Consider the following 13,296-nt stretch of genomic DNA (forward strand, 5'->3'; position numbering starts at 1 on the left):
CTGGAAACTGATATGACACCACTCTTAGAAATGGGCTACACAACTTCATCCTTCAGAATCTTTTGGAGGACTATATAATGGTGCAGCCACCATGGAAAACAGTCTGGCAGTTCCTCAAAAAGTTAAACATAGAGTTACCTATTCCACTCCTAGGTATACACCCAAGAGCATTGAAAACACATATCCACACAACATGTACCTGAATGGGCCAAAAAGTGGAAATAACACAAATATGCATCAATTGATGAATGGATAAATACAATGGGGTATATATGATGGAATATTATTCAGTCATAAAAGGAATAAAGTTCTGATACACAAGACAACATAGATGCAACTTGAAAATATTATGACAAGTGAAAGAAATCACATTATAAGATTTTATTTTTATATTAAATGTCCAGAATAGGCAGAATTGAGAGAGAAAATATTAGTGTTTGCAAGGGCTGGGGGAAAAGAGGGAAACAAGAGTAACTGCTAAAGGGCACAGGGTTTCTTTTTGGGGTAATGAAAATATTCTGGAATTAGATAATGGCGATCAATGCCCAACTTTGTGAATATACTAAAAACCTACCAAATTGTTACTTTAAAAGGGTACCTTTTATGGTATGTGAAATCCTTTTGTAGTATATGAAATATATCTCAATAAAATGTTTTTTCAAAAAAGTAAATCAAGTAAAAAAGCCTTTAGGAAGCAGGTGAGGACATACCAGTGTATTATCAGCTATTTTTAATTTTTTTTGCCATTAAACATATGGAGTGGGTTGGAATATGGGTGGGTGGGTGGGGCATTCTTTTCCCAAGGGACGGCCTTGTTTCAGAATGGTTGCCAAGTGAATTCTCTAGTGGTTTTATACTTTTGTCCTTGAAAAAAGGAAAGAAATGTTCTCTCTTAGTGTAAAAGCCATTCCCATATCACGGCTGCTGTCTGCAGCACAATGTATTCCTTGGAGTCTCCGACAGCTAGGACAATGCCTTATTTATAATAAATCAACGCAAAAGAATGGGCCTCTTGCCAAGACCTTGGGATGCAAAGCAAACAGAAATCTTCTTGATTCAGAATTCAATATGGTTGCACAAGTTCTTGTTTTTGAATTCAAGGTCACTCTGTTCTCTTCAGGAGAAGCCACCTGCCCATTCTAAGACCCCTGTTACCCCAAGGAAGGCTGATACTATCCCAAACCCAAAATGATTATAGCAACAATCGAATGTTACAATCAAAAGGAACCACAGAGACCACCTTCTGAGTAAATCTAATTACAAGTAAGAAGACACAGTTAGTAAACCAAAATTTATCATTCCATTACGGAAGCCTTGCTTCTTCTCATTTCATTAACTCTCCCACAAGTCATCACTCCCTGAGTTTCTTTCCCTTTGCTTATTCCCTTTCGGGTCCTCCCTCTATCCTCCCTTCCTACTGCTGTTACCTTGGTTTAAGCTCTCATTTCCTCTTCCCCTGAATCCTGCATTCCTTTGTTAGCTGATATCCTTGTGTAGAATCCTGAGCCTGTCCAATCCATCCTCCCTCCTGTCACTTTCCTGAAACACACATCTGATCATGTCATTCTCTGCCACCAATGGCTTCTCTTCACTTTCAGGATCAAGGTCAGAGTCCTTCACAAGTCACTTGTGACCTGCATGGTCTGGTCCAATCCTTAGCATATACAAGGGGCTCAAAAATATTGGTGGACCGAATGCCTGGACTAGAAAGTGCCACGTGCCACTAGACCCTCTTGGGAGTAACAGCACCATAGACGCTGAGATGGGAGAGGTAAGCAGGGCCCTGAGGTTCTGGGGCCCTGTGGGTCGTGGTCACGTTTTGGATCTTGTTCTCTTCATCATGGTTATCCAGTGGAAGGTTTTATGCAGGGAAATGAGTCAGTCATGATGTCATGAATTTTCTTAAACCTTTACCACAGTCTGGTGATGGAAGTGGAGGGAAAATTGAGGCCGAGTTCAGAGCCTGGTCCCAGGTTCCACAATGAGAGTGTGGGAAGGTGGGATGGGGTTGGGGGGGGCCACCCGTCCAGCACTGGGTCATGCTATGGTTCATGAACCCAGACACATGGCAGAAACACGCTTCAGAGCAGGGTTCCCACTCCAGGTGTGAGTTCTGAGTGTCCCTCTACTTCTTCTTCCAACTCAAGGGTCCTATCCACCCAGCCTTCTATCCACACACTTAAAAATCTGAGCTCTGGACCACAGAGCCTAAAATCTGGCAAGGATTTTGGGCACTTCGCTGATGGTGTCGGTCAGCGCATTTCCTGTCTGAGTGCAACTAGCGGTGAGTCACGGGCACCCCCCGTTTCCTAAGGTGAAAGCTTAGATTATTGAGATTAGGAACCAAGATGGCAGAGTAGAAGGATGTGTTCTCACTCCCTCTTGCGAGAACACCAGAATCACAACTAGCTGCTGGACAATCATCGACAGGAAGACACTAGAACTCACCAAAAAAGGTACCCCACATCCAAAGACAAAGGAGAAGCCACAATGAGATGGTAGGAGGGGCGCAATCCCAGTAAAATCAAATCCCATAGCTGCTGGGTGGGTGACTCACAGACTGGAGAACACTTAAACCACAGAAGTCCACCCACTGGAGTGAAGGTTCTGAGCCCCACGTCAGGTTCCCAACCTGGGGTTCCGGCAACGGGAGGAGGGATTCCTAGAGAATCAGACTTTGAAGGCTAGTGGGATTTGATCGCAGGACTTCAACAGGACTGGGGGAAACAGAGACTCCACTCTTGGAGGGCACACACAAAGTAGTGTGCACATCGGGACCCAGAGGAAGGAGCAGTGACCCTAGGGGAGACTGAACCAGACCTACCTGCTAGTGTTGGAGGGTCTCCTGCAGAGGCAGGGGCTGGCTGTGGCTCACTGCAGGCAAGGACACTGGCAGCAGAAGTTCTGGGAAGTACTCCTTGGTGTGAGCCCTCCCAGAGTCCGCCATTAGCTCCACCAAAGAGCCCAGGTAGGCTCCACTGTTGGGTTGCCTCAGGCCAAACAACCAACAGGGAGGGAACCCAGCCCCACCCATCAGCTGTCAAGCGAATTAAAGTTTTACTGAGCTCTGCCCACCAGAGCAACAGCCAGCTCTACCCACCACCAGTCCCTCCCATCAGGAAACTTGTACAAGCCTCTTAGATAGCCTCATCCACAAGAGGGCAGACAGCAGAAGCAAGAAGAACTACAATCCTGCAGCCTGTAGAACAAAACCCACATTCACAGAAAGAGAGACAAGATGAAAAGGCAGAGGGCTATGTACCAGATGAAGGAAAAAGATAAAACCCCAGTGAAACAACTAAATGAAGTGGAGATAGGCAACCTTCCAGAAAAAGAATTCAGAATAATGATAGTGAAGATGATCCAGGACCTCGGAAAATGAATGGAGGCAAAGATTGAGAAGTTGCAAGAAATGTGTAACAAAGACCTAGAAGAATTAAAGAACAAACAGAGATGAACAATACAATAACTGAAACAAAAAATACACTAGAAGGAATCAATAGCAGAATAACTGAGGCAGAAGAATGGATAAGTGACCTGGAAGACAGAATGGTGGAATTCACTGCTGCAGAACAGAATAAAGAAAAAAGAATGAAAAGAAATGAAGACAGTTAAGAGACCTCTGGGACAACATTAAATGCAATAGCATTTGCATTATAGGGGTCCCAGAAGGAGAAGAGAGAGAGAAAGGACCCGAGAAAATATTTGAAGAGATTATAGTCAAAAACTTCCTTAACATGGGAAAGGAAATAGCCACCCAAGTCCAGGAAGCGCAGAGAGTCCCATACAGGATAAATCCAAGGAGAAACATGCTGAGACACATAGTAATCAAACTGGCAAAAATTAAAGACAAAGAAAAATTATTGAAAGCAGCAAGGGAAAAATGACAAATAACATACAAGGGAACTCCCATAAGGTTAACAGCTGATTTCTCAGCAGAAACTCTACAAGCCAGAAGGGAGTGGCATGATATACTTAAAGTGGTGAAAGGGAAGAACCTACAACCAAGATTACCCTACCCAGCAAGGATTTCATTCAGATTCAATGGAGAAATCAAAAGCTTTACAGACAAGCAAAAACTAAGAGAACTCAAGCACCACCCAACCATTTCTTCAACAAATGCTAAAGGAACTTCTCTAAGTGGGAAACACAAGAGACAAAAAGGACCTACAAAAACAAACCCAAAACAATTAAGAAAATGGTCATAGGAACATACATATCGATAATTACCTTAAACGTGAATGGATTAAATGCTTCAACCAAAAGACACAGGCTTGCTGAATGGATACAAAAACAAGACCCATCTATATGCTGTCTACAAGAGACCCACTTCAGACCTAGGGACACATACAGACTGAAAGGGAGGGGATGGAGAAAGATATTCCATGCAATGGAAATCAAAAGAAAGCTGGAGTAGCAATACTCATATCAGATAAAATAGACTTTAAAATAAAGAATGTTGCAAGAGACAAGGAAGGACACTACATAATGATCAAGGGATCAATCCAAGAAGGAGATATAACAATTATAAATATATATGCACCCAACATAGGAGCACCTCAATACATAAGGCAACTGCTAACAGCTATAAAAGAGGAAATCGACAGTAACACAATAATAGTGGGGGACTTTAACACCTCACTTACACCAATGGACAGATCATCCAAAATGAAAATAAATAAGGAAACAGAAGCTTTAAATGACACAACAGACCAGATAGATTTAATTGATATTTATGGCACTTTCCATCCAAAAACAGCAGATTACACTTTCTTCTCAAGTGCACATGGAACATTCTCCAGGATAGATCACATCTTGGGTCACAAATCAAGCCACAGTAAACTTAAGAAAATTGAAATCATATCAAGCACCTTTTCTGACCACAACGCTATGAGATTAGAAATCAATTACAGGGAATAAAACATAAAAACCACAAACACAAGGAGGCTAAATAATACGTTACTAAATAACCAAGAGATCACTGAAGAAATTAAAGAGGAAATCAAAAAATACCTAGAGAGAAATGACAATGAAAACACGATGATCCAAAACCTATGGGATGCAGCAAAAGCAGTTTTAAGAGGGAAGTTTATAGCTCTACAAGCCTACATCAAGAAACAAGAAAAAACTCAAATAAACAATCTAACCTTACACCTAAAGGAACTAGAGAAAGAAGAACAAACAAAACCCAAAGTTAGAAGGAGGAAAGAAATCATAAAGATCAGAGCAGAAATAAATGAAATAGAAACAAAGAAAACAATAGCAAAGATCAATAAAACTAAAAGCTGGTTCTTTGAGAAGATAAACAAAATTGATTAACCATTAGCCAGACTCATCAAGAAAAAGAGGGAGAGGACTCAAATCAATAAAATTAGAAATGAAAAAGGAGAAGTTACAACAGACACAGCAGAAATACAAAGCATCCCAAGAGACTACTATAAGCAACTCTATGCCAATAAAATGGACAACCTGGAAGAAATGGACAAATTCTTAAAAAGGTATAACCTTCCAAGACTGAACCAGGAAGAAATAGAAAATATGAACAGACCAATCATAAGTAATGAAATTGAAACCTTGATTAAAAATCTTCCAACATACAAAAGTCCAGGACCAGATGGCTTCACAGGTGAATTCTATCATTTAGAGAAGAGCTAACACCCATCCTTCTCAAACTCTTCCAAAAAATTGTGGAGGAAGGAACACTCCCAATCTCATTCTATGAGGCCACCATCACCCTGATACCAAAACCACACAAAGATACTACAAAAAAAGAAAATTACAGGCCAATATCACTGATGAACACATATGCAAAAATCCTCAACAAAATACGAGCAAACAGAATCCAACAACACATTAAAAGGATCATACACCATGATCAAGTGGGATTTATCCCAGGGATGCAAGGATTCTTCAATATATGTAAATCAATCAATGTGATAAACCTTATTAACAATTTGAAGAATAAAAACCATATGATCATCTCAATAGATGAAGAAAAAGCTTTTGACAAAATTCAACACCATTTATGATAAAAGCTCTCCAGAAAGTGGGCATAGAGGGAACCTACCTCAACATAATAAAGGCCATATAGGACAAACCCACAGCAAACATCATTCTCAATGGTGAGAAACTGAAAGCATTTCCTCTAAGATTAGGAACAAGACAAGGATGTCCACTCTCACCACTATTATTCAGCATAGTTTTGGAAGTCCTAGCCATGGCAATCAGAGAAGGAAAAGAAATAAAAGGAATACAAACTGGAAAAGAAGAAGTAAAACTGCCACTGTTTGCAGATGACATGATACTATACATAATCCTAAAGATGCCACCAGAAAACTATTAGAGCTAATCAAGGAATCTGGTAAAGTTGCAGGATGCAAAATTAATGCACAGAAATCTCTTGCATTCCATGGGCTTCCCTGGTGGCGCAGTGGCTGAGGGTCCGCCTGCCGATGCAGGGAACACGGGTTCGTGCCCCGGTCCAGGAAGATCCCACATGCCATGGAGCAGCTGGGCCCGTGAGCCATGGCCGTTGAGCCTGCGCGTCCGGAGCCTGTGCTCTGCAACAGGAGAGGCCACAACAGTGAAAGGCCCAGGTACCGGAAAAAAAAAAAAAAGAAATCTCTTGCATTCCTATACACTAATGATGAAAAATCTGAAAGAGAAATTAAGGAAACACTCCCATTTACCATTTCAAAAAAAAGAATAAAATACCTAGGAATAAAGCTACCTATGGAAACACAAGACCTGTATGCAGAAAACTATAAGACACTGATGAAAGAAATTAAAGATGGTATCAACAGATGGAGAGATATACCATGCTTGGATTGGAAGAATCAATATTGTGAAAATGACTATACTACCCAAAGCAATCTACAGATTCAATGCAATCCTTATCAAATTACCAATGGCATTTTTACAGAACTAGAACAAATCATCTTAAAATTTATATGGAGACACAAAAGACCCTGAATAGCCAAAGCAGTCTTGAGGGAAAAAAAAGGGAGCTGGAGGAATCAGACTCCCTGATTTCAGACTATACTACAAAGCTACAGTAATCAAGACAGTATGGTACTGGCACAAAAACAGAAACAAAGATCAATGGAACAAGATAGAAAACCCAGAGATAAACCCATGCACATATGGTCAACTAATCTATGACAAAGGAGGCAAGGATATACAATGGAGAAAAGACAGTCTCTTCAATAAGTGGTGCTGGGAAAACTGGACAGCTACATGTAAAAGAATGAAATTAGAACACTCCCTAACACCATACACAAAAATAAGCTCAAAATGGATTAGAGACCTAAATGTGAGACCGGACCCTATAAAACTCTTAAGAGGAAAACATAGGAAGAACACTCTTTGACATAAATCATAGCAAGATCTTTTTTGATCCACCTCCTAGAGTAATGGAAATAAAAACAAAAATAAACAAATGGGACCTAATGAAACTTCAAAGCTTTTGCACAGCAAAGGAAACCATAAACAAGATGAAAAGACTGGCTGAACTGCCCCGGGGCCTGAGGGGAGGGCGGTCTCACTGAGGCTGCCGGCTCTGGAGGGGCCTCACCAGGCGAAGCCGCGACAGTCCTTGGGATCACGGGCCAGTTGTTTCAACAAGTAACTTAAAGACAAAATGGAAGAACAAGGAGGTTTGTGCCTGAGATCATGCTGATGTGAAACCAGGGATGGCCACCTTGTGCCAGAAAAGCCCCTTTAAGATTTCCTGGGAGTTGGAGAAGATGGCAGAAGAGTAAGACGTGGAGATCACCTTCCTCCCCACAGATACATCAGAAATACATCTACATGTGGAACTGCTCCTATAGAACACCCACTGAATGCTGGCAGAAGACCTCAGACCTCCTAAAAGGCAAGAAACTCCCCACGTACCTGGGTAGCGCAAAAGAAAAAATATGAAAAGACAACCCTCAGAATGGGAGAAAATATTTGCAAACGAATCAATGGACAAAGGATTAATCTCCAAAATATATAAACAGCCCAGGCAGCTCAATATTAAAGAAACAAACAAGCCAATCCAAAAATGGGCAGAAGACCTAAATAGACATTTCTCCAAAGAAGACATACAGATGGCCAAGAAGCACATGAAAAGTTGCTCAGCATCACTAATTATTAGAGAAATGCAAATCAAAACTACAATGAGGTATCACCTCATACAAGTTAGAATGGGCATCATCAGAAAATCTACAAACAACAAATGCTGGAGAGGGTGTGGAGAAAAGGGAACCCTCTTGCACTGTTGGTGGGAATGTAAATTGATACAGCCACTATGGAGAACAGTATGGAGGTTCCTTAAAAAACTAAAAATAGAATTACCATATGATCCGGTAATCCCACTACTGGGCATATACCCAGAGAAAATCATAATCCCAAAAAACACATGCACCTCAATGTTCATTGCAGCACTGTATACAATAGCCAGGTCATGGAAGCAACCTAAATGCCCATTGACAGACGAATGGATAAAGAAGTTCTGGTACATATATACAATGGAATATTACTCAGCCATAAAAAGGAACGAAATTGAGTCATTTGTTGAGACTTGGACGGATCTAGAGACTGTCATACAGAGTGAAGTCAGAAAGAGAAGAACAAATATCGTATATTAATGCGTATATGTGGAACCTAGAAAATGGTACAGCTGAACTGGTTTGCAGGGCCAAAATTGAGACACAGATGTAGAGAACAAACGTATAGACACCAAGGTGGGGGAAAGAGGCGGGGAGGTGGTGGTGTGATGAATTGGGCGATTGGGATTGACATGTATACACTGACGTGTATAAAATTGATGACTAATAAGGACCTGCTGTATAAAAAAATAAATAAAATAAAATTAAAAAATTTAAAAAAAATCTGGCAAGGTGTGGTCTATTTCAGAAGCCCAAGTAGTGAAAAGATCATGGGCTTTGGAGGCCTCTAGATGTGGCAGACACTGGCCAAAATGACCAACGTTCCTGATCCCCAGTTGGCTCATCCATGAGAGGAGCCTGGTGATACCGACCACCCAGCCTGTCTCCAAGGGTGCACCACGCGCCACTGTGTTAGAATCAACAGGGGCGCCTGTGTGAGGTGCTTTAGCTACTCTAACGCCATTGAAATTGCTGAAGGTGGATGCAGGATCTGGTGTTTACAGTCCCCCACTGATTTTAACGCACCTTGACATTTGAGAACCTCTGACTTATTTCATAGGATGCCTGTGAGAATTAAATGAAATGTGAACTTGGATTCCAGTAACATACTGGACATCCAATAAGTATTCATTTCCCTCTCCCTTTTCATAGGCGCTGGCCAGGAACTTTCCTGGTGGTCCAGTGGTTAGGACTCTGCGCTTCCACTGCAGGGGGCACGGGTTTGATCCCTGGTCGGGGAACTAGAACCCCATAAGCTGTGTGGTGTGGCCAAAAGAAATTTTTTAAAAAATAATTAAAAAAAAACTTAGGTGCTGGCCATCGGAAGAGGTTTTAATTTTTTTTTTTTTCCTGAAACCTTTCATTTAATCTCCCACCTCTGAGAACACAAAACAACGTCTCTGGGCCCCCAGTTGCTTCTTCCCCATGCCCTTTCCCCCTTTCCAGAGTGGTCTGGCGGTGCAGGCCACGGGCAGGTGCTGGGGACTCCAGGACTGCCAGGGTGGCCCATTGCACTGGCTCATCACTTCCTCAGCCACTGATTTGCTCAAACACTGGCCCGACCTCCCTTTTCAGACACTCCACACTGTTCAGCTGGAAATTCTGGGTGATACCCTGGGGTCATCTGGGGAGCTTTAAAAAAATACTGATGCCTGGGCTGCAACCCTGGGGATTCTGATTGAATCTGCCTGGGTATGGTCTGGGCATTGGGATATTTTAAGCTCTAATGATTCTAACATGCAGCCCAGATTGGGAACCACTGCCCTGAAGGATGTCCTCCGGGAAACTGGGAAGGCCACAGGCACAAATACAGACCCACGGGAGGGCTGGTCAGTCACGCTCTGAGCATTCAGATGAGTGGCCACTTGCCTGAAGAACGGAAAAGAGACGACTGATTCATAGAACCTCCATGTCGCCACAAGATCAATCCTGTTGGGGTTGGTAGCATAGTACCTCCAAGCGGCCTGGGGAGGAGAAAAGAGGGGCAGGAATGACCTGGTGTCACCCGAAACTTTCACATGGAATCCCACAACATTAAAACAGAAAGCCCTTGACACCTAAGAGTAAAATGTGCAATGAGGTCATATCCGGAGAAGCCGGATCCTTGGCTTTCTGTAGCTCCTATGGGAAGAAAACCTTCCTTGACCCCATCATCTCAGAGCTATAATTGATGGTGTGGGGTGTGGAGAGGTGCACTACAGTGGACGGGGGAGGCGGGTGCTGGGTAGAAGATCCCTGAAAGGAGCAGGGATTACTCTTGTTGCACGATTCCTTGAGATTTCTCAAACAGGTAGGAAGACAAACAGTCTTCTGTGCATTTCCCAGTGTAAGAGACAGCCCGGGAGATGAGGTTTTGATTCTAATATACTAGATCTTCTGTATACCATGATGGTTTGGGGTTTGCGAAGATAGAGCAGACACTTAGAGATCAGCACTGGCCTAGAAACTACAGTATGGAGGGTAACATCATGTACCATCCTGTATCTGACCCACAGAGATACTCACTGCAACTGGACACAAGTTCATGAGTGGGTGGTCACACAGACATTCAGTCCCAGGCGGCTAGAGCCAGAACGCTCTCTTTTTCTATTCTCTGCGCTCCCAGTGGCCCATAAAACCACAAAGCAGGAACTTTCTCTGAAGTGAAAGAGGGAACACTCTGCCTCTCCCACCATCTCTCACGATGGTCCCCAACCCCCAGCCCATGGTTGGGGCAGAGATAAAGGATGGAGAGCTGGCAGGAGACCAACACCCACTGCTGCCTGGCTGTCTATAGACACACACAGAGAGACAGACACACACAGACACACACAGACACACAAGCAGAGGCAGCTACACGGGATCTGAGTCCCATTCCAGTTCATCCCCAGGCAGACAGACCTGGATGAGCTCAGCAGCGGGCTTCCTCCTTTTCTCAAAGTGCTTCTGACGGTGTTGCTCCTGTACCTTGAGCGCCAGCCCGGACCCCAGGATGCCCTGAAGGGAGAGGTCAGGCCCTGAAGTCAGCCCCACCCAGACTCTCCCGGAGCCCCAGCCCGACTCCCAGCAGCAGGATGACACTGAGCCGAGGGGAGGAGGAAAGATCCCTTCTTTCTCTTCCAGCGAGTAGGAGGTGGGTTAAGTGGAGCCTTGAAGCCAGGGCTTCCTGACTCTGCCAATTCCCTGCAGTGAGACCCTGGGCCTGCCTCCTCTCTGCTGCATCTCACTTTCTTCCACACAGAAGTAGGATAAAGGTACCTACCTCATAATTCTGTTAGGAGAAACAGTGAGATAATGTAATAGGAACTGCCTAGTAAGGAGTAGGATGCAGACTAGATTCCCAGTTACTATTAAGGGAATTTAAAAAATATTTTAGTTGCTTGCATTGTCACTTGAGGCTTTTACTCTGGCTGGAATCTCTCTGAACTGTGATCTGTTTTGATTTCCAGGTCGGACTCTCATGTGAATTACACAGGCAGGAACACACCCTTTTCAAGTCAAGAGAGAACTTAGAGACCAAGTCGCACCCTCACTGGCCCTCACCTGTTACAGATAAGGAAACTGAGAATCAGAAAGGCCATATGCCCAAGGTCAAAGAGCTTAGAAAATAAATAGACCAGGTAGGGCTGCAGTGGACAAAGAACATTAGCAACAAAAGGATGGGAGGGGAAGGGCAGGGAAGAGGGTTTGTTATACAGGAAGGTTCTCTTCAAGCTTTGTGATTAAGAGTCAGGCTTGGAATGAGCAGACCTGGGTTCCTGGCTCCACAACCTAAAAGCCCTGTGACTGTGGAAACTTCACTAACCCAATTAAGCCTCAGTCTTCTCATCTGGAAAATGGAGATAAATGTAGCACCAAACTCCTAATGTTGTCACAAAGATTAAGTGAGATGGTGTAGGTAAAGCATTTGGCATGAATCTAGTGCACACTATGTTCAACAAATGCTATCTATTATTATTGCTGTTAATACACTGATGGGCACTGGGCTTTGGGGAAGTTATTCTATCAGGGGTCAAAACTTATTCTTGAGGGAAATGCATTTTTTATATAAACCAGTAGATGACAGGGCAAGGGAAGGGAACTCACATATACAAAGGACCCGCTTTGTGCAAGGAATACGTGGGCGAAAGACATAATCTCAGCTCCCCAAGAGCTGACAACCTTCTGGGCAGGCAGATTTGGAAATGTGCAATCCCAGCATGGGGTCTGAAACGCCTTTAAAGAGCTATGCCCAGAGGAGGGAAGGACTAACTCAGCCTAAAGAAGGCAGCATTGAAACTGGGTCTTGAGGATAAATAACAAGGTCCTACGGTACAGCATGGAGAACTATATTCAATATCCTGTGATAAACCAGAATGGAAAAGAATATTTAAAAAAAGAATGTCTCTATGTGTATAACTGAGTCACTTTGCTGTACAGCAGAGATGGGCTCAGCATTGCAAATCAGCTATACTGCAATTAAAAAAAAAAAAAAAGAAACTGGGTCTTGAAAGAGGAGTAGGTGTTTGGGGGGATCACTCCTGGCAAAGGGATCAGCACAGCCTATGGCAGAGAGACAGGAAACCATGCTACAGGGATGGTTATTGAGTTGATAGAGCTGGAATTCAAGGTATGAGACGATGGAAGATGAGGCTGGAAAGTTGAGCTGGGGCCAGGCGGTGAGGGGTCCTGCCCATCACACGAGGGAGAACACCAGAGATACTCACCGCTGGAAGGGCGAAAAAGGAGACGCCAATTAAGGAAAAGGTGGCTGCAATCAGACGGCCTTCCCACGTTTTGGGCGTCTTGTCTCCATAGCCAATGGTGGCCAGTGTGATCTGAAGAGAGAAGAGTTCAGACATGTGGCTTCTCAGGGAGAGGAAATTAATGATGTATCAGCTGAGCTTCACCTATAAGCCTTTGTACTGACCAGGGTGCTGTTCCCGTTTAGAATAAGATTCCCACGGGAGAGATGGTGCTAAGTACCGGCGAATTTTTACGGGAGCCTTGAGACCACACCTGTTTCTAAGTTAAGGATTTCTTCCCTATAGTCAATCAGTCAACAAATATTTCAATAATTGCAAACATGTGCATGTGATATACATTCATGTGTATATTTGCCTATGTGTGATTTTGTGTATAGCCATGATTCTAAATATATGTGCTCTTGTGGGTGTATTCATATGTA

General features: G+C 43.3%; 1 protein-coding gene across 1 annotated transcript in view; it reads right to left on the reverse strand.

Annotated features, from left to right (window-relative positions):
- The window catches only part of KCNQ3 (potassium voltage-gated channel subfamily Q member 3), a gene marked incomplete at its 5' end in the record, with an annotated part of 290,070 nt that overhangs the window by 32,651 nt on the left and 244,123 nt on the right, over positions 1-13,296 (reverse strand). The window contains 3 exons of the mRNA XM_081258408.1: positions 10,020-10,114; positions 11,031-11,126; positions 12,836-12,946. Coding sequence (XP_081114534.1) covers positions 10,020-10,114; positions 11,031-11,126; positions 12,836-12,946 — 302 coding nt within the window. The remainder of the gene's footprint in view (positions 1-10,019; positions 10,115-11,030; positions 11,127-12,835; positions 12,947-13,296) is intronic.

This window comes from Mesoplodon bidens (genome assembly GCF_964165515.1).
Source record: "Mesoplodon bidens genome assembly, chromosome: 16".
Taxonomy (NCBI): domain Eukaryota; kingdom Metazoa; phylum Chordata; class Mammalia; order Artiodactyla; family Ziphiidae; genus Mesoplodon; species Mesoplodon bidens.